The sequence below is a fragment of the Larimichthys crocea genome, chromosome XVI, assembly GCF_000972845.2.
Source record: "Larimichthys crocea isolate SSNF chromosome XVI, L_crocea_2.0, whole genome shotgun sequence".
Lineage (NCBI taxonomy): Eukaryota > Metazoa > Chordata > Actinopteri > Sciaenidae > Larimichthys > Larimichthys crocea.
In genome coordinates, this window is record NC_040026.1 from 5,903,137 (window position 1) to 5,924,738 (window position 21,602).

At 41.9% G+C, this 21,602-nt stretch overlaps 1 protein-coding gene across 12 annotated transcripts in view; it reads right to left on the reverse strand.

The window, feature by feature from the left end:
- The window catches only part of cacna1g (calcium channel, voltage-dependent, T type, alpha 1G subunit), a 232,489-nt gene that overhangs the window by 88,242 nt on the left and 122,645 nt on the right, over positions 1 to 21,602 (reverse strand). For all 12 annotated transcript variants that reach the window (XM_019255526.2, XM_027289253.1, XM_019255537.2 and 9 more), the window contains 5 exons: positions 14,737 to 14,896; positions 11,098 to 11,377; positions 10,408 to 10,500; positions 9,355 to 10,261; positions 8,122 to 8,522 (listed from right to left, as the gene is read on the reverse strand). In XM_019255526.2, coding sequence (XP_019111071.2) covers positions 8,122 to 8,522; positions 9,355 to 10,261; positions 10,408 to 10,500; positions 11,098 to 11,377; positions 14,737 to 14,896 — 1,841 coding nt within the window. The remainder of the gene's footprint in view (positions 1 to 8,121; positions 8,523 to 9,354; positions 10,262 to 10,407; positions 10,501 to 11,097; positions 11,378 to 14,736; positions 14,897 to 21,602) is intronic.

A 21,602-nucleotide genomic window follows, 5' to 3' on the forward strand; every position in this document is an offset into this window, starting at 1 on the left:
TTCTAACTGGCAGTTCATTTTAATTGCTGTTTCATTTTGAGCAATGAACTAAATCATACGTCTGAATGGCTTTAGTTAAATAAACTTTTGCTCAATGGTAAGAAAACCAAATATCTATAGATAATGCGCTTTTGAAGAAACCACTTGAACATAATTAATTGGAGTAATAATGGATAAACTATGTATTGAAATGATTGAATCTAAAATGGGAAGAACAAATCATGCTGCGTTTCAGCACCACAGTGTGTTTATATCATTGTTTGATTTACACTTGTAAATTAGCTTTGTATAGTTGGGCGAGTAATAGACACCATACAAAACTGCAAAAGATTTATAGTATCAGTTACACCATTTTCCAAATCAACAAACTGCAGATTGTTCAGTTAATACATTGTTATTTCAAATACACTTTGCCCTCTGCGTTTGATTATTCTTTTAGATTGTTTACCGTCATACAACTTGATAGCACTGTGTGAAGGGGATAAAATGGAAGATTCAGAGCAGAAGCTTGAAAAAAGAACTCGCTAAATACAAGCAGCATGTTATTTGACATCTCACTGAACCAGGAAATAACTGAATCCATCATTTGATCACCTCATTGATTCTCCCGTTTTGATTTCATGGCCTTTAGGGCTGGAAAAGCCCTCCGTCTACAAACCAGGATTAGGAGCTGTTGTTTTGCCGTCTATGTCTCACCATCGTACAAATTAGAAAAACACTTTTCTTAGGCCTGTGTTGGAGGGCGGCCAGTGTCTTCAGATGCCAACTCTGCGTTCCTCAGGCAGGGTAGGATAAAAACTGAGTAAATATTGTCTCTGGTTGGAGCAAGAAGCTCTGCGGAAGGGTCTTTCCACTGTCTCTCTGGGTTTGGCAAAGGGAGAAGCAAATTTGTGTGTACACAATACAGCATGGGAAAGCATCAAGAGCCTTTCTTACACATGTAAACACACTGACTACTGTACATAATGTCCATAATCTATACACATTTAAACAAGTGACGACTTTAAAACTACTGTTCTTACAATAACTGGATCTATTTCTACCTTCTACAACAAAAGCACGTTAGTTAGTTAGTTAGGAAAAGCTGGGCCTACTTCATTTTTCAAGCCTTTCTGTTGTGCCTTTGTTCTACTTGTAGCTCCTGTCCTGTTGTTTTAAAGGAGAGTGTCATGGTATTTTGGGGGTTGTTTCTCTTCCTATTATAGGCAGAATACTTTGATTTTGAAATCAAATACCAGTGTCTTACTTGCAAAACTAATGACATTTCTATTAGCAGTTGCATGTTGGATTTTGTTCACTACAGGAAATGGTTGGTTTGCATGCTAACAAACAATTTCCCTACGGGGATTAATAAAGTACTTCTGATTCTGATTCTGAAACTAAATAAAGACAGGAACCATGGCAACCATTATATCTGCTAACCATTAGCAAGTTAGCATCGTTTTTCGTTTATGAGCCAATACCTGCAGAACTCATCGTACTCCCATCAGCCTCAGCTGTACGATGTGTTTAGTGCAAATTAGCAAATGCTGTTATGCTAATATGTTAGAATAATGAGGAACATGGTGAACGTATACCTGCTGAACATCAGCATATTTGCATGCTGACGTAAGCATTTAGCTCAAAGCACATCTGTGCTTCGAGTCCAGCCTCACAGAGCTGCTAGCATGACTGTAGACTCTTGTTAAACTGAATTTAGGAGACAAATTCAATGCAAGGCAGGTGGTGAAACAGCTTTCACTGATATCAAAGGACATTTCCCCTTAATGGGAACTAGTAATGGGTAATGATTCTTGGCTCTTGACCTCATGTGCAGATATCTGCAGCTGAAATGCAATGCAAGCAGTCAATCTCCACTGAATATATGAGCTGAGTCTGATGTCAGTGTGAACCATTATTACAGTAACTAATTGCATTGCTGCAAGGGAATGCATGCTTCTATGTTTCAGCTGCACTTCAGAAGGAGCTTTTCAAAGAAAATCTGTACACCAGTTTAATGATCGGTGTACAGTGATTGGTGCTTGGTGCTTTGAATATCGGTGTGTACCAGCCACAATTGTTTGCACATTTGGTATTTTTGTAACTCTACTTATAAAGTCAGTCCCAAGCTCTTGACCCCAAAGTGCTATTCTTGAAGTGACTCCTGCCCTTTGTTTCTCATAAAGGAAAAAACAAGGTCGAAAACAGAGATGCATCACCATTGAGCAGCACTCTGAAGTTTAAAGATCCACTCCACCATTAGTACTATTAGGCGCATACCTTTTAAGGTTAGTAAATCAAAATGTTGCCTGTGGGAACTGTAGACAAAGTGACCTGCAGATCACGCTGAATCAATATGCATGACAGTGCAAAAAAGCCTCAACAACAATGATTTGCAAAACAGGAACCGTGCTTTTTACTCCACTTCTCCCATGACACTTATGTTTTTTCGATGCCTCTTAACTTCTCCTCAATCTATTTTGGCATCAGCACCGTCGAGTTAATGGGAAGACTGACAGGAGAGACGCAGAAAAAGGAAGCAGGGAAGAAGCTGTCTCTGTGGTCATAATGATGGAAGGAAGTTTCTTATGTAAAGCAAGAGAGAGGTTGACCTTCCCAAGTAAATAGACTATGGGCTGTGTCACATAGTTGGCACACTCACAACTATTCCATCAGCTCCACCATAAATGGTAACGCTCTTAAACTGCACGCAGAGATAAAGCAGACACCCTCTCTTTGCTCGTCCAGCCTGCTCGCCTCCACTCTTCTACCCATCACCCCCTCTATCCCTTCACCTCCAAGTCCTTACACTCTGTCATCCCTATCCAACACTCTATTCAATCATCTTTTTATCCTTCCATCTCAGAGTCGCGCACACATTTGCATTCGCTGCACTTGGCCCCTTCTGCTGCCCCCGAAGCGAGAGCATGTATGCGCCGTTTCCCGAGCAGCGCGGAGTGTTTGCGTGTGCATATTTGTGAGTGTGCGTTCAAGAGATAGGAAGCAGACAGGAGGGCTCTGTTATGTGTCATGCACAGTGAGCGTTCAGGCGCTTTAGCTCCATACACACTGACGGCATGCAGGGTAGCAACATGTCTGTGTTTGAAGGACAAGTGTGTGGATGTACAGTATCTGTTATGGTCTGTCTATTCAAGAGGGCCAGCTTATATCTCAGAAGTCAGGCCACAGCAGTACACACTATACAGACTTATCCAGTGTACCAGTCCTAGAGTTACAAGTCCAAGTTCAAGAGTCAATATCCATGAGGGCATGAGTCACGACAGAGTCAAAGTATTAATGTCACTGTCCATCTAGTGGAAGTCTATTATTTAAACTCTTCAGCGAGTTATTAATCTCGGAACATATTGATTATCGTCTGACAACAATTTAAGTGACAACAAGTTTCTGAGTTTCTGACGTAACCATCAAAAATCTGAGGATTATTATAACCAAAGCCTGCTCAAACATGACTGCTCAAAACAACTCAGACTACAAACAGAAACTAGAACCTTCACAAATAAATTCTGCATTCATATTCAGATATCTGTTTATAGAGATTAACAAGTGTAAGTTTATCTACAGTTTGTTGCCAGCCAGGCAGCATGCAGCTGGTTTTGCACTGAACACACCTGCCTCCTGTAGCTAAAAACAATGCTGATGAAAACGGCAAAGTCGAAGATTTCTGTGGGTTTATCCTCACGAGTCAGAACACTTTCACATACAAACAGTCACGTAATTCAACAAGAGAGGGATGCAACAACAGTCACCAGTTGGAGTTGAACCAGGTACATTTTTGTTTACGTTTGGCATCTTAACCCCTACGTCATACAATAATAATAACTTATTATATTCAGAAGAAGGCTCAGGTGATTAATACATACTTGTCAAAAGTAATTTTTGTATTTTATAGTAAGGTAAACTGAAAAAATAAATAACTATATACTACTACTATATAACTATTCCCTTTTCAAAAATGAATCTGAACCTCAAAGGTCTTTTTTTTTTGGCAAAAATCAACTGCAGTGGAAAATATTGTTTTATGGAATCCACACGCATGCAAACACACGCAGCTGCAGTAACTCTACCTTCGTGACAAATTGTCAACTTGCTCTCCTCTGTTAAATCCACCCATCCTGTTCATGATCAACATAATTCAAAAATAAAGAGGACATCTGAGCAGAAACATTAATTACACAAACGCTGAAGTTTGATTCAGTTTGTGTGCTCATCAATCACTCACCAGGGTGGATGCTGTCAAATTCTCCTTAAGGCGCAGTCAGAACTCCACAACCTTATTTTCAACTGAATGATACATAATACCAGATTTGTTGTGTGTGTGTGCGTGTGAGTGTGTGTTATCCATCTAGAGAACAGAAGGGGGGATTGCAAAATGGGTCAAGTTGATCGATAAGCTGTCACACTCAATGCAGCGCAAACGTAATTTCTTAAAGAGACAGTTTTCCCCAAACACAAACTTTCAGATTTAGCAGATGATACAGAAGCTTGACCTCTATCTATCACGGAGGAGTATGGATTAAAGATGACTGCAACAACCACAGCAGCTCTGATACCTTTATACTGTATGTACAATGAATGATGAATGAACAAACTTAAAAGTTCATCATATGCTTAAGAACTGATACTTGCAGATCTCTGGATTCTTGAAGAAGTCAAAGAGGGGCATTTGAGGGCATCTAAAAATGTATGCTCATCATTTTTTATTCATCTCAAATGTATTTTCATGTTTAAATATTGAAGGTGACAGTGAACAGCTGCTTGTCTCGAGTCATCCAACAGAAAAAAGTCCTTCAACAGTCCCTGAAGACTAAAGAATTAAAGAATTAAAAACAAAAAATATGGTTTATAGAATCACTAGTCTGTATTCTACAGATATACATATAAAGTGTGAATCTCTCAGAAGACCTCCGGTGTCAGAGAAGCACACAAGGTCAGTTAACGGGCAAATTAGTACAAGCACGTATGTTTGGGGGTGAGATGAATGCCATCACCTTGGTCTGAGCAGGAGGAAACACAAGTCAAAATAAAGTACTGAAAATGCAGAGGGGGCATCTATCGTCCATTCATCATCGTATCATTTGTTCTTTAACATTTACTTTGTTTCTTGTTATGTGCCCCTGTGGATCAGACCTGGGGTAGGGTTAACTGCCAGTGCAGATGCAGGGCGGGCCTGAAAAAGGTGCAGGACTCTGAATAGAAGATAGTTTTTTGGGGTTTTATTGTCTTAGAAACAGCTGAAGAGAGACACAAAGTCAAAGCTAAAGAGACAGGATGACCTGAAGTGAACCCAGGCTGTTGCAGTAAGGACTCGTACGAGGTGCACACCTTCGAGTTAGCTCCCAGGGCTGATTTATTGAATGTTCTTAAGAAGAATTCTTATTTTACTCTCTGTATATAGACATATACGATGAAAAATGAGCTGCATTAATGTGTTGCTGATTCTGAAAATCTCAGTGAAGAACTGCGAAACATGCAATCAATATTTTCTACTTGATTTGTGCAGCAAAGAAGCAGCTTAAAAGGAGAGTTGGCTGCAGAATAGGGCAAAAAAACAAAACATGAAATAAGGCTGCTGATACTGAGTTTATCAAAGATGAGAGATGATTTTAAACTCGTGTAGCACAGAACGCAGTAGGTAAGACTCAACCAAATTCCTAAAGTGTCAGCTGCACAGAGTGCACACACTGTGTGCAAAACTCCAGCAGAAAACTTGGCTGGAGGATGTATGGAAATTGAAACCCAGCCTCTCCTCCATGTGGATGCAGTTACAGAGACAAACAGAGGCTTAGTGATCCTTGTGTCTATTGGATGTCGATGAGCTCGCAATCAATGAAGCGTCTCAGTAAAGTTTTCAGCAGCCTGTCTGGAGACTAGTAGGATCCACATTACCCTAACTAAGAAAGAGAAGAGGAGGACAGACTCAAGAGAGAGTGAGAAAGAGGGAGAAGGGAGGTATAAGAAGAAAGAATGGGGACAAAAAGGAAGAGAGAGAGAAGTGACAGAAAAAGAATAGAAGGAAGGAGACGACATAGGAAGAGAAATGGGGGGAAGAAGGAGTAGAATCACAACAAAAAAGAAGGAAAGAGTACAAGGGAGGAGCAAAGACAGGCAGAGAAGGAGAAGAGTCAGGAAAAGTAAGGATTCAACAAAGGTGGAAAGCTATAAAACCTCCTGCGTGTGTGTGTGTGTGCGCGCTACGGATGTTTGGCATCTGGATTTGTTTATAGGCACTGGGTCAGGGACCGAAAGTAACCCCACAAAACCTGGCTCTACTACTCCTACTACACGCCTACATACAGAAACAAACACAATACTTGTGTCACTTACTTTACTCGTGTTATATAACTTTATACCAAATCACACGTGCCAAAAACTCAACACAATAGCCTCAAACACAAAACACATCTCAAAAGTTAAACCTGCGCCTGGCAAATCATTTTATTTAAACCACTCATCAGAAGAAAACTGCAGCATGAAACCATGAATTCTTGATACAGTGCTTTAGGCTGATTAAATACTTTTGAACAGTGGAGGAGAACTAAGTGCTGGAAGTGCAACGCAATACTTGAAGCCAGATAGGGGCCAATGCAAACTAATCGACCTCTTCACCAAAGCAACCCCCTCGCCTCAACGTTTCTGTATTACAAAATCATTCTCCCAGTTACCTTGTGGTGAAAACATGATCGGTTATGACCACAGGCAGCAGGAGCTACATTCATTAACTGCACCAGAGTTGCTATCAGGTTGCGCTTCGTCACGACTTTGATATCAGAGTCTGGGGTTTGCATCGCAGGTCCAGTCTATGGGTCAGTTTAGCCAACAAGTGCTCTTTGGATAAGGTAAGATGGAGATCATGTCTTGTATAGCCAGGAACTATCTGCAAGCTTCGTTTCAGCATCGTAAAGGGGAAACAAACATTCTGTCTTGTTTGCATTTCTTCAAACTGCACAGTCATCTCAGGATGGCGCCAAGACGATGCTGCCTTTGCAAAATAGTATTGTGGGTACTTGTTTTGGTTGAACATTTTCACACAGGGAGGCAAGCACTGGTAATAAAATGGCTTAATCCCTGCCAAAAAATGTAACAGCTGCTAGTTTGTTAAGATTCAAACTGTTAGCAACCGGGTTAGGTGTATTTGCTGTTTTCAGTGGGTAGGTTGCTAACTCAGAGGTTGCTGTTGATTCACGTAGTGACGGGGACAGGAACAGAATGCCAACTGAAACAGTTACCCATTAATAGGCGGACGAGCAGCTAGATTTTAGATTCTGGTCACTAGTTAATCAGAAGCATGGCGGTCTGTTTCAGAAGTGTCCCAGAAGCTGTCCGCTCTGCTCTGCCGGGAATATGTGGTGACGATCACCGCGAGCAGCCCGTGTTAAGAGCAAGTTTACAAAGTGCGGTGAGCATGAGAGTCAGACTACTTTTTGACAGGCAGCCTGAGATAGCAAGGACAGGTGAAGTTCAGCAAACCTTTGAACTTGTTGGGTGGATGCTTCTCTTGAGATTGAACGCTTGCACCTGGTTGAGATCTGACCACAATGCACTCCAGATGACCTCCAGATGTGCTCTGTTGATCGCTACGCGTTGTGCAAGCATTAACATATTTGCATTAATGTGTCTTTTTTCCTAATCCAGATAAGCTTGTCCTGATGCAGACTTCATTGTTTATATCAGCTCTAAATGTGGTTAAAGAGAAAGAACCCTGGAATAAAAAAAAAAAACTGCAGACAGTGAAAGAGAGAAAAAAATCTCTGTCAGATGTTTTGGGGCCTCCCTCACCCATTAAATCACCCCAGTTCCTATTTCTCTCTCTCTGTATCTCATACTCTCTCATTTCCGTTTTCCCTCTCACATGGCTGTAATTACACTCGCGTAAACAATCAAGACCAGAGAGAGACATTAGGAATTCCAGTTGGGCCTGTGGGATATGTGTAGCTTACGCAATCACGCAGAATGACACACAGAAGATCTAAGTTAAACCAACACCTTCCTACAGTCTTTCATTCGGTCTCATCTGACTTCCCATTATGCAAGACTGCGTATTCCCATTGTGAACTTTTTGTAGGTTTGCTGTTACCTCAATGGAGCAGCTAAGGACATACAGAAACACACATGTACACTAACCTGCTCATGGTACTCGATCCCCATGCTCAGAGTGTTGATCAGGATGGCGATCATAATCCCTCGTCCAAAGTACTTGCTGTCCACGATCTTCCTAAATGTGTCGCACACCAGCCTCCAGAAGCGAACAACATTCGCAGCAGTTCTGCTCAGCCTACAGTGCTTCTTTTTGGGCTGACGACTGTCTCTCCTGTCCCTGTGGTGGAGGTCCTGGGTGAACTCGTATACACCCTCGCTGTCGGAGTCTCCGGGGGTCTCATTGCCCTCAGTGCCACCTTCTGATTCGTTGGCCAGGGCCTTGGCGCAGTAGGGGCAACTCTCTGGGTCCAGTGTCAGAGCAGCTGTGTCCATGGCACTGCTGGTGGTGCTAAGATCACGGGCTGACAGCTGGCAGGAGAGCTGGGCTGCAGCCGAGAGAGAAAGGTCAGGTGGAGAAAGTGAGACAAAAATAAAGAAACTGCTGTGAAATCAGCATGATTGTGATAAATTACATAAATGAAGCGGTTTAGACAAACTGTCAAGGCCAATGAATACATAAATGAAGCGGTTTAGACAAACTGTCAAGGCCAATGAAAGAGATCTGTTGTGAACAACAACATTTTTGGACATTTTTGGACTTGCGTGTAGCACGAGGAGTGTGTATGATGCCGTGTGCTGTATGAATAATGCCTTGTCTCTACAGGCTGTGCTGTGGCCTGTCTGGCTGGCTGCCAGTGTTTCCATCGTCTGTACAGACCTGAACAGACCTGGCCTGACTTTTGCTGAGCCCGCTGCCTTTTAGAACTTGGCCAGAGTCGGACGAAGCTGGCTGTGAGCTTGGACACAAGGGATTAACATTTATTGGGTGTAATTAGCACTCTTTCTGTCTGTAGCGAAAAAGCCCACACTCTGGATAGTGTTAAAGTTTGAGGCATAATCACGACAGATTGATATCCTGCTCCACCAAATAGGTGATTGCAGAAATAGGAACACTTCCATTGGCGTGTCACTTGGTTTCAGCATTGATATGGAAATAAAACACTGATTCTGACTAAATAAGATACTCTTGTTGTTTTCAAACCACAGTCTGGTTTCCAGATTTTTTACTTTGTGGCAAAGCTCAGCAAAGCAAACTCTGTGCATCATAGCTAATTCAAAAGAATGCAGCTAATGGAGCCAGTCAAACATTGCATTTATAATTATGATTTGCTGTGTATCCGTAACCACATTCCTGTTAATTTTTTGTGACTTGCCTACCTGTGGGAGTGTGTGTGTCCACCAGACTTGATGGCCGTCTTTCCAGGGGCATGGGTGGGATATTCAGGTTAAAATTGATGTTAGTCAGAGTGCTGGCGGCAGCACTCCCTCGTCTGGACTCTGCCAGGGCTCGAGCCTGCAGAGTAGGGTAGTTCTTAGGCCCTGGGGCCGCAAATGGTACAGAGTTCCTCTTCATGGCTCTGGACATTGGAGCCGGGGCAAGGGAGAAGGGGCCCAGGGTTGACCCCAGGTTTGTGGGCGAGAGGGTACAGCGAAGACTCTCTGCGTGGAATATGCGAACTGAAGATGAATCGGCAGCTCCCACAGCAGGACTGGACAAAATGGCCAGGTTTGTATCAGAGCTGGCTGCTGTCACTGAAGGAGGTGAGGCTAAAGTAAGAATCTCCGTGTCAGTGCTTGTTACAGGAGCCCCGCCGTTGTTGTTCTGACCACCGGCCTCCACATCCCTACCTTCCAGACACCTGATGCTCCCTCCTCCCCTCACGCTGCCATTCCCCAAGTGGTAGTGGTGGTGGTGGTGGTGATGGTGATGATGCATCATGTGATGAACCGACATAGATCCCTGCCTGGAGGACTTCCTCCTCCTTCTCTGGCTACGTTGGGGCTCTGTGGCTGGTGGTGAGGCGGCGATGTTGAGGCCGGCACGGCGAGCCAAGAGCCTGCAGATATGGGCCACCTGTTTGGCCCCCTTACGGATGATGTGGACCAGGTACTTGAGCAGCTCATTGTAGCAGGAGCCTGGCTCGGAGAGGGAGGCCAGAGTGCTGGCATTGGACATGAAGCGCACCCGCTGCTCCTTCATCAGCTGACTCTCCCTCTGCTTGGTTTCTGAGAACTGAGTGGCGATGACCACCAGGCATAGATTGATCATGAAGAATGAGCCAATCTAAGGACAAGGAGGGATAGGTGACATTGTTATTCACAAGTTCTAAATGGACGCTCGCACACCAATTCCCTGACTGATCCACTACACGTTCAATCATCAAAATACACACATGCACACAGCTGTTGGCACCAGGAAGTGGCACTTACAATGATGAGTAGGATGAAGTAGATGAAGTTGTAGAAGGAGTGTGCATCCATCACAAAGTACATGATGTCCACCCAGCCCTCCAGAGTGATCACCTAAAGACACAGGCGAAGGAAAGGAATATAGAGAGATAAAAAAAACTCATCATACAAGTCACAAAAGAAGCCAAACAGAGAGTAGAATTAAAAATAGAAATGAAAAGATTCCATATTTCACAGCCCAGTGTGTTCAAAATACCAAGACTCAGCAGAAGATTAATGCACCGCTTTTTCCGTGTGTGCTTTACCCCACACAGGCAGACCAGAGCACTGGCCAGACTTATGGGAAAACTCATCCCCAATCTGGCTTTCGTCCTCCAAAATGACCCCCCTCAGCTAGACAGCAATGGATGAACACTCCAACAAAAGGCTTTTCAGATCATGTGGAGATATCAAACAAATGGTGTGGAAAAATGAATCTGCAGTCTGGTGGTGTGGCTGTGGCGACCTACTAATCCTGTAAACCCCATTTCTCTGGTACACCAGCCGTGGTGCAATTAGGCTCCTTTTCTCCCTGTTTGGATGCATCTTGTGTTACAAGTTTGCGTGTCAACCAAACCATACTGTATGTGCCCCATTGAACACCTGAGAAACAGACTACTTTTTTGGTCCAGATGTTCATCCATACATTACAGGTGTGAATAGATGGCTTACCTGAAAGATGGCAATCCAGGCATAGAAGATGTTGTCGAAGTTGATGGCCCCCTTAAATGGGTTGACCATACCATCAGAGCAGTTGGTGTAGTACTGGTTCCAGTTGATGCAGGTGGTGTTATCAGTGCTGTTGGTGTACATGTCCAGGTTGCACTGAATTCCACCTTCCTCATACAGCTTGGGCACAGAGTTGCAGTCCCTCATGCCGTTATCTCGGGTCTGAGAGCAGATGAAGGGGTTCTCGTCGTCGTTTTCAGTGTGGTAGTATTTAGGGAGAGGGCTTCGGGGAAGAAAAGGAGAGGGATGATACCCTCTGCAGGGCATTACGGAGTCAATTACGCTAATTTGCAAGCATTAGTTAACATTAGCCCCTGTAAGCTACTGGTCATAGCAGGTAATAAGGCTGTAGTAGCAAAACTACTGAGTTTATTGAAATGAGCAAGGAGGTGTTTTATTGCTTATGAATGAAACTTTTCAGTAATAAAAAGGAACATTATGCTCTCTCTTTAGAAAAGTTACATAATCTCCCTCTAAGATATGCCCAACCTAAAATAAAATAGGAAAAGATACTCTTGGGTCAAATCCTTTCAACAAACCGAGGCATACCTTTTGTATAAAACAAATAGACTTGCTTGATAACCACTACAAGTGGGAATTCTTGTGCATCTCTCAAAAAGTAGACACTGAAGCAGCTTTATGGTGTCAAACATTGTTTTTCTCCTATAGATTTTACCTCCAAAATTTGCAGTAAACACTGACATATCTGTCTTCAGGGAAACATCTTTGCCTTTCAGGCATCACCGTTCAACCGCAACCTGCTTTTGTTGCCTGGTTGAGGCTGTTAAAATGGCTGTTTTAGTATAAAGTAATGATTTTGGGTGTTGGCATACACCAGATAGAATTTTAAGTGGATCAACTTTGAAGCCACAGAGTCTGCAGGTTTTTAATTCCATGCAAATCCTACAGCAGCTGATTTCACTGATTAACACTCCTCCTAACAGATAGGAGGAACTAATCACTGAAGCCAGCTATAATTGTGTTGACAAACCTGAGGCCAAATGGTTGGGGAGACCCCTGTGTACATTGTGTGAAATGAGCACACAAGTCTGCCTGCCTGCTCTGCCACCTCTTGGCATATCCTCTGTTTGGACTAACTGGTATGTGCGTCTGGTGATTGTGCGATATCTGGCTTGTCTGTCAACACACATTCAGCTGGCGGCTTTTAATTAATTGTATGGGAGCCTGAAATACTTTGTGGGACCAGATCAGTTCTTTTATATTTCAGGACTACCTCACACTTGCTTATTTATACATTCCTAATAGCAGTTTCACACCTTGGAATGATCTACAAGAACACTTATTAGTCTGATGAGCTCAGTATGAAACACATTTGATTAATCTCACCCTAAAATGACGCATGTGGTTCCTACCGGGTGCTGTCACATATTCTTAATCAGTCTAAGAAACAGTCACTGTCAATGCCAGTTAACAGCTGTTACTTTGCTAAAATATGTATCAGCAATATGATTTGAAGAGAAATGGAAGCAGGTGTTGAAACAGATATGTTGATGACTTTGGTCATAGAGCTCGGACTTACATGGCGTTTGTCTGACGCAGGAACACGGACCCTCCAGATATATAAAAGAAGGTCTAAAAATTGATGATTATGACCAAAAAATATGCCAGCTCACCAAAGCCATTATGCATGAACTTAAATTACAGCTGTGAGATGTCATAAATCCTATAGAGAATAATGAAGCCAGGGTGACACAGGGAACATGAATAAGTCATGGGTGGCCATGTTCCATATACCATGGGCCCCACATGGTTTTTCTCATTATTTCAGGGCTTGTCGCTTTCCCATTCATCACTGTGATGAGACTTGCTAACCTCATTGACCTAGTTCAGTGTGTGGGGTCAAGGTTTACTCCATGGTATTACCTTGGTCTCCTGAAGAAAGACCGTTTGCAATCTCATCTGTGTTGTTTATCTCAGATCTATTAGAAAAATCGTAAATAAATCCAGTCACCTTGTGCACTGATGGAATAATTATGAATTTGTAGGGCAATAACTACGTCCATATTTTTCAGACTGAAAATATGTTATTTTTGTGCAGCTATTTTATTCTGTATTAAGTCTTTGACCATTTCAAACTTATGATGACATTGGTCTTCTTTTGCCGTTAGCCATTATTTTTAATGACCATGATGGAAATGCACACAAGGATTGGGAAGTAATTGGTAAAATCGGAGAACACACTGACTGACAGGGCGAGAAATGAGCAGTCATGCAGTCAGACAGATTGTAAACAAGCTGACAGCTTTACCAGGTTATCTAAGATCATTGATGGGGAGGTAAAACCGAAAGGGAGTGCAGACAAAATGCTGGTAAAAATCACTGCACAGGAAAACCGTGCATGCAGCTACTGCAAAGTACAGTGGGTCAAAGTGGAAACAGGGAGTCAGTCTGTAAACTGCTCAAATCTGACAGATTGGGTAATCTATTTATTTTTTCCCCAGCACTTTAGACTACTTTTTTTTTTTCAGCTGCATAGCCACTTCATTCACATCTCATTGATTACTTTACAATGTCATCAACACTGAATGGAAACATAGTGAAACCTGTAAAAATAAGATCCAAACAAAGCAGAGCATCGCTTAGGTCCTTACACACTACACCTTTAAATGGTAAGAGATCAAATATCTAATCTTACTGTATCATTGATAGTGAAAGAAGTAAGCAGACACTCTATTGAAGTAAAAGTAGCAATACTGCACAATTTGTTTAAAAGAACCTCTGTATTATATTATATTACTTGATCATTATTATCAGTATCATTATGCAATTGCTACTTTACAGTTGTCAAATGATGCAGAGCTAATTTTCACTGCTTCATAAACTGTTTAATCTCTAACAGTGAATCATATTTTATAAGACAACTGTCCAATTTTAATGTGAAAGTTTTAATCTGAATGGGAACCAGCAGCCAGAGCTTTCAAATAAATGTATTTTATAAATGTAGAAGTAACATAACATGGAAATACTACTCCGTACCTCAGAAATGCAATTAAGCACAGTAACTGAGTTACTTTCCCCCACAGTCTATGGGTGCTTGAAGTCCTTGAAAGTTTATTTAGTATGAGGGAAAAATAAACCTTGAAGGTTTTAAAAAATAGGCAGAAATAAACATGGGTCATTGAAGGTGTGTGAATTTATGTAAGATTATATTTGGTGCAAGAATACTTTTTATTTTCTTTGTTGTTGTTTTCTTACTTATTATGAGTAAATAGGCTACGCTTTGCTCTGTGCATGTATTGGGTCTTTCATACGCCACCTGCCTCAGGAAAGTGCGACTGAAGTCGAATGATGCCGGTTAAGCAGTGAAAAAACTACTGTTGAGCGAACCTCTAGCTGTACCTGAAAATGTAAACTCATAAACAAGTCTCTTGTCTCTATTGCTCAACTTGCACAATATATTGATTTGCTGTGCTGTGTTGTAAGGGAAGTGCCTCTCTCCTTAAATCTGAGGAAATTGGTGGAAGACAGTCCTTGAATTTGATATTTAAGAAGATGTATCAGCGCTGACAACAAACACGTGGACTGAAATCGAATCCACACACAGACGCAAGGAGAACTCACAAGTTGATGACGTCCTCCACAAAACAGCGGTTTCTGAGCCGGCCGACCCACAGCTGGACGCCTACGATGCCGAATATGAAGAAGACGAAGAAGCAGAGCAGCAGCACGTTACCCAGCATGGGCAGGGTGTCCAGCAGCAGGGTCACCAGGATACGCATACCTGACAGAGGAGACAAGGACGAGGTCAAACACAGCACGTAGTAGAAATATACTGTGTGGATTATGTTACTGTTGGACCTGAAAACCTCTTTTACTACAAGTGGCAGCATGACACGTTCAGAGGTATGAATTCTGTGTAGTTTATTGAATACACTGGTCGATCTGAGTACCAATCCAAGTGCCTCTCAATTTACAGCCCATCAAACTGCCTAGTACTGGCCTGTTACAACACACTTATAGAGGCGTAAGTGCACAATTCAGCGTCTTTATTCATCTGATCAACAACACTTTCAACGGTTTAATGAAAATCCAAATAACAATAATAAATGGTAGAAATAATAGCCTACTACACATCACAGGCTAGTTAGCCTCTCTGTGTTTTATATTATTTAAACAGCTTAATGAAGGTCTGTCAAAACAGGGTCATTCATTGTAGCAGATGAAGAGCAGTGCAGTGGGTTCCTTGTAAACAACATGGCGTCTGGCTCACAAGTGATTCAGTATAATCATTTGTCAAGAGAATGTTTTTTTTTTTTTGTTCTGCCACTGGGAGGTTTTGGAGAAAATTAGGCTGCTACCAATAAAGGAGTGGAGCTAAGAGACTTGAAACACGGCTGATGGAGCGCCAATCTCGCTCTCGGGGTGTGCGTCGATGCCATTTTACAGACTTATGGCACTTTAGTCATGTTCCACTGTCATACGCCACCTCACACAGGATTGTATTGACAGTATGTCACTGCTGTGTGAAAAGCAGCACTATTTCCCTGGCAGTCACCACTGTCCACTGACATATTGATGGTATGCAAGTGTCATATGCCAATTCTTAGCGGTATGTCAGTCCTCTGGCTTGTCATGATTCTTTACTGGCATGTGCTGCAGCTGCCTGGTGGTATGTCACCACTGTGCGCCACATAAAAAACATCATTCCAGTTGTGTTTTCACCACCAGTGTATAATGATACTGACCTAGCATCGCACACGGACACAAAATGTTAGAAAAGTATCAAAACTGATGCGGCAGAACCAGAGAAATCATCTTTTTTTATTTTACGCATTCTTCTTTCTTGTCAAAACCTGGTGACGAAATATTGCACAATGCGACTCCACCATCGACACTTCGGTCAGAGATTTGAGCATGTTTGCTTGGAGCACTCCATCTGGAGCCAAAAAGCCTACCTACAAATGATGAATGTATTATTAATTATTAAATTTATTCCCATATGCAGCAGTCCCTGAGGCCTGTGAACACTGATATGTAAAATTGGTGCAGCTCCCATTTTATAATAAGAGTCTATCCACATTGTTAGGCATATGGCTACCATCGCTAGCTTTACTAGGACAGTAGTCTTCATATCAGTGATAATATGCCTAACTTCAAGTGCAATGTTATTATGTTGCGACATACAACTAAGAATCAGCAAAACAAGAGCCACTGACAGCAGTGACAAGTCGTTTACGTGGCACAGACCACCAGCGTATCACGGTCACCGGTGGCACAAGAAAGTTTATGCTGGTGGAAGGTGGTAACTGTCAATCAAGCAAGAGTGACACACTGTTTATCAATGTGAGGTCAAGTCACATTATGTTTATGGCCAAAATCACAAATCACGGTTTGCCTTGGGGGGTGTGGGCTTTACAATCTGCAAAACCATTCAACACCCTCTGTCCCTCCAATGTGTGCTACTGCATTAATAATAAGCAGGCCACTGCAGAAAACATCAAGTGTGCTTAGCAACATCCTCCCTTAGATGAACAAAGGTTAAAAATACATTTGGAAAAGACCCGAGAGTCCTGAGTCAAACGGAAGCATGGAGATTTGTTAGCAGCCTGTGAGAATGTCAGTCCACCTACAGTTTGCTCTGAATTAACGCCCCAGTAAAAGTCCTGCTTTTTTCGCCTTTCATGCAGTACATCCCTGATTCTGTCAGCTCTGGACAGTGTTCCCTCAAGTTTCTGACAACATGCACACACACACACACACATACACACACACTTCCTGCCGCCCACACACTCCCTCTGCTAAATCTGGCTATGTCCCTCTGCTGTTTGCTGCTCAGAATTTGCTCTTATTTTCACTGCTTTTCTCCATTCATATCTATCTATCTATCTATCTATCTATCTATCTATCTATCTATCTATCTATCTATCTATCTATCTATCTATCTATCTATCTATCTATCTATCTATCCATCCATCCATCCATCCATCCATCCATCCATCCATCCATCCATCCATCCATCCATCCATCCATCCATCCATCCTTGCAGGCTGCCCTCCCAGCAGGATTCCGGTGAGTCAGGCGTCAATAATGAGGATCATTTTTCTGATCAGGGGTTTTCTGCGTAATTGGAGAGGCCGGGGTAGTCCCTGTTGGAGCTCCGGCCCAGCTCGTCTGCTGGGCTGACAGCCACTCATGAGCAGAGGGGAACGAGGGAAGGACGCCGAGATGAAGGAGAGAGGAAAACAGACAGACAGACATACATTAGAGAGAGACAGAGAGAGGGAGGAAGAGAGAGGAAAAGATGGAGACTTTTAAGCAGCCAGACTCCTCTGGAGAGAATGCAGGGTGTCTAGCTGTCTGAATATGTAGTATATTGATAAAATATTCTGTTTTTTTATCTGGTTTGTAAAAAGTAATCTCTGTAAACAGATATCTGCATGAACACTTGAAGGAGTATCGGACATGTTCTGCTTTCTGCTTTTAGTCTGAGCAGCATTGACCAATCACATTTGAGCAGGCTCTAGTTGTATGCAAGTAAACAGTCGATGTCAAGAGCAAAATAGGCGAATGCAATATAATCTGAAAATCCATCAGCTATTGACAACTATTGAGTTTTCCATTAGCTTTTATACCTTAGCTTCATATGCAGATATCTGTTTGTGGCTTACTGGAGGGTAAAGGCTGACCGGTGCATGGAAGAGAAAGTCTTGGCCTGGCTATCCATTTTCTGGATATCTATCCCCAAAAACATTGACTTTTGTCCCCAGAGGCTAAATCACCGTCAGCGGGTTCAGAAATGGATAAAAAGATAGGTTATGGTATATAAAACTGCAAACTGCAGTACTTCATTGTATACTGAGTGTTGAAATAATGCACTTTCAACACAGTACATGGTGATATTTATTCAAAATGTGTATATGAAGAAAGTATATTTAAAATGTTTGTAAATTATGTCTTCTACATATGTTTATTCCCAGAAAAATGTGTATATTTGATAGGAAGTTTTGTTTACAGTGTTTTGTTGGATTTTTGCATATGGTGGCATTGATTGAAATCATCTCTGGCTTGGGGCTGTTGCTTTAAATGAAACGTGTTTTTACAAGGCAAAAGTTCCATCCAACACCTTTCATGTATCCTGTGCTGGGAGTGGTGCACCAAACTTTTAATATTTGTAGACAGCCCCTGAATTCTTTATTTCTATTTTTCATGTGGGTACACAGTGAGATAGACACTCTTGGTGTTGACAGATGGGAGGAAAACAAGGAGGATTTTTGCAGATTTGAGGAGATATGGTGAACAAATGAGGCGAAGACAGCCAGGATATAAAGGAGGGAGAGGAGCAAAGGTTCTATTGAAGGACACGGGGATGAGTGACAGTGAGGATCATCTGCTCGTGTGTGGTTTGTTTCTTTCGCAGTATCACTGTGTCTCAAAGGGAAAGATTTGAATATGAAACCCAGCTGGAGAGAAAGTGACAGCAGTGAAAACACAGAAACTCCTGAATGACATCCAAGGCTCTTGAAAAACACTGTTTTCAAGTTATTTCAGTCCGTGCAATAGCTGCAATTGTACAGAATACTCATTTACCAGCATATGTATAAAACACACGGTGTGAGATGAGAGTCATGAAGAAAATCTCTCTGAATCTCTCATCACAGCGTGAAAAGGTTATCAAATGCCACACTACAGCGCTGTTTACAAGACAAACACTGTGTCATGATTCAAAAGAAGCAATCCAGTGCAGGAAGTTGTGTGAAAATTAAAGTGTGAGTTTGCTGGTAGGACACCTGTTTAACATAACTGTCCTGCGCCCCGAAAAAAAAAAAAAAAGAGTATTCTAATTCCTGTGGAGGCTCATACACCCTGACAAAAATGACTCTCTGCCTCCAACAGCAACACACATCCCTTGCCACATCCCTAAACAGCAGCTACTTTAAGTGATTGCCCTCATAGCGTAATGTGCTGAGCTGTTAGGATGCTGCTGAGCTTAGCTGTGAGTCAGTGACAGCAGCTGGAGTCAGCTGCAGGCCGAGGCACACTGACTGGTTTCATACACCGCGATCCTGAGAGGAGATGCGTGTGCACAAAGAGAGTTTAATCCTTAAACTGCCCCATATCCTGATCCTTTGCCACATTGTCAACTTCATTCTCATTTATCATGTAAAGGTGATGAGTTTCATTTTACAATCCTTTGAATGTTTGATTTAAAAAATATCGATGACCAGGGAAAAAACGCTTTTTTTTGTCAAAATCCATAATAGTGTATTGAAAATTGTATAACAGATTAACAAAATAAATATTTGATAATTTATGTTACATTTTTGGGACTGTAAATTGTTAAAGTTATACTAAAAACTATGCTGGAAACCAAATACAAATAATATTTTCATTGTACACTTTATACTGTTTCCTTTCAGATCCAGATTATGTGGAGTGTGTGTGGAAGAAATGGAAACAAAACAAGACAAATCCAATTTTCTAAAATAGCAAATTAGAAATGTTGCTGCTCTTTATATCTTTATATCCAAAAGTTGTTTCAGAAGGGAGGAAGCCAAAATGAATGGAGAGGTGTGCACACGTTCAGGGTTGAAACAAACAAGGGATGAGATTACTGCAAAAACTTTTTTTACATTAAAGGTTAGTTTATGGTTTTATAGTTTTAGGACTGTTTGGTGAGAATGAAAATATGCACTCAGTAAGTTTTAAAGAATGAAACTTTAAAGGTTGTCTACATACAGTTTTTCTCACCAAACGCACTGTGTAGACTGTAACAAATGAATAACTGTTGCATTATTCACATTCACGTCGGCTCACAGTCTTCCTCGTCTGTGTTGCCGCATTGCTGTGTTTTCTTGGTGCATTACCACCACCGACTGTGGACGGGTGGATCAGTGTGAGGTCACTGGCAGGAATACACACACATGTATCACGTCAAGGTTTGTGGTATGAGACCAGAGACCACATCTCAGGTGCATCCTCAGACACCACCATATACAAATAAAACACTTAATAATAAAAACGTCACCCTGTAGCATTTCTGGTGTTTAAATACTCCACATGGTACCTTTAATCAAAAAATATAATAAAAATGATTAAATAGCATTTTTCCCATATGGGGAGGAAAACAAAAGTTTTTGTTTACTGTTATTTTTACCCCAAATAAATGATGTACTGTATGACGAGTAAAGGAGTAATACCAGACAAAATGATAATTTTTTTTGTCATTTTGTATTGTATTTTAGTTTAGTTTAGTTTGATGCATTATAAATAGCAAAGGTTCTTCATTAAGAGGAGTGATGGCAATTAAAGAGGAATCAGACTGAAGGTAGACGGGCAGAAAATATTTCAAAATGTGTTTTTGACTGTTTGTTATTTTGATGGTTGAATAAATGAAGACATCAAACAACACGTGGACTGGATGAGAGCCACGTAAGAGGACAACATTTCACCCAGTGACGTTGGAAATCATGATAAGGACCTTTTTTTTTATCTTCCAGATAAGAGAATCAATCCTCTCCTGACCTGAATAGCTTGCTCATTCCAAGTGATCGACATTTCATATTCAATAACAATCATCTCCTCCTCCGCCTGCGCGCCCTCTCCAACCTCGCTGTGGGCAGCCACTCCAGTCCAACATGGCTGGCAGGCGGGTGGCTGTGTGTGATCAGGGAGCCATCTGTTAGCAGGCAGATTAGGTCTGCTTCCTCTGCTCTCCTGTCCAGGTTCAGCTCCGACCCAGCCAGCTTTGTAATCTGTGTACTATGAACTAATGGGCTTTCTGAGTCGAGGGCCAGAGTACACCTGCGTCTCTTCTTATTTGCTACGAGTGGATGGTAACTAGCTGCACGTCAGCGGTTCCAGACAGAGATGACTAGACGCCCCTGAAATGGAAATGTGTCTCTGCATAAACGAGTCATGTGACCCAAAGAGAGAGTACATGCAGAAAAAATGAAAGCTGATGTCGAGAAAAGAGGACAGGGATCCCGTCTGGACTCTGTTTACCTGCTGTTTCGTTTACCCGAGTGAGTTTGCTTGTTTTTGTGTACACCAATTTGTATGAAATTACAGGAAGTAGAACCTGATCTCATTAGACACGGGGCCTCATTTATCAACCATGCGTATGCACAGTGTTGTGCCCACTGAAAGCTCATTTCCACGAAACTAATTCTTTGTTCTTGTGCATGAGACTGTGCATATGTTCAGAACCACACCTGACCATGTGTACAACACCGACACACCCTCAGTGATTCAGTGGTGTTGATCAGGGCAAACAGATTCATTACACAGTCAACTACTGTATGTGTGCGTTACAGATAGATTGTCATTGATTGTTCAAGAAGATCATTTGTTCTAAAATAAAATAATGCTGTTAATCATTTTGTTCTCAGCTACAAAAAAAATGTTGGGTGCATGGGTGTAGCATTATTTCAACCAAACTCTATTACTGCCCATCATGGAGCACACCACATTACTTGTGACTTGGTCTC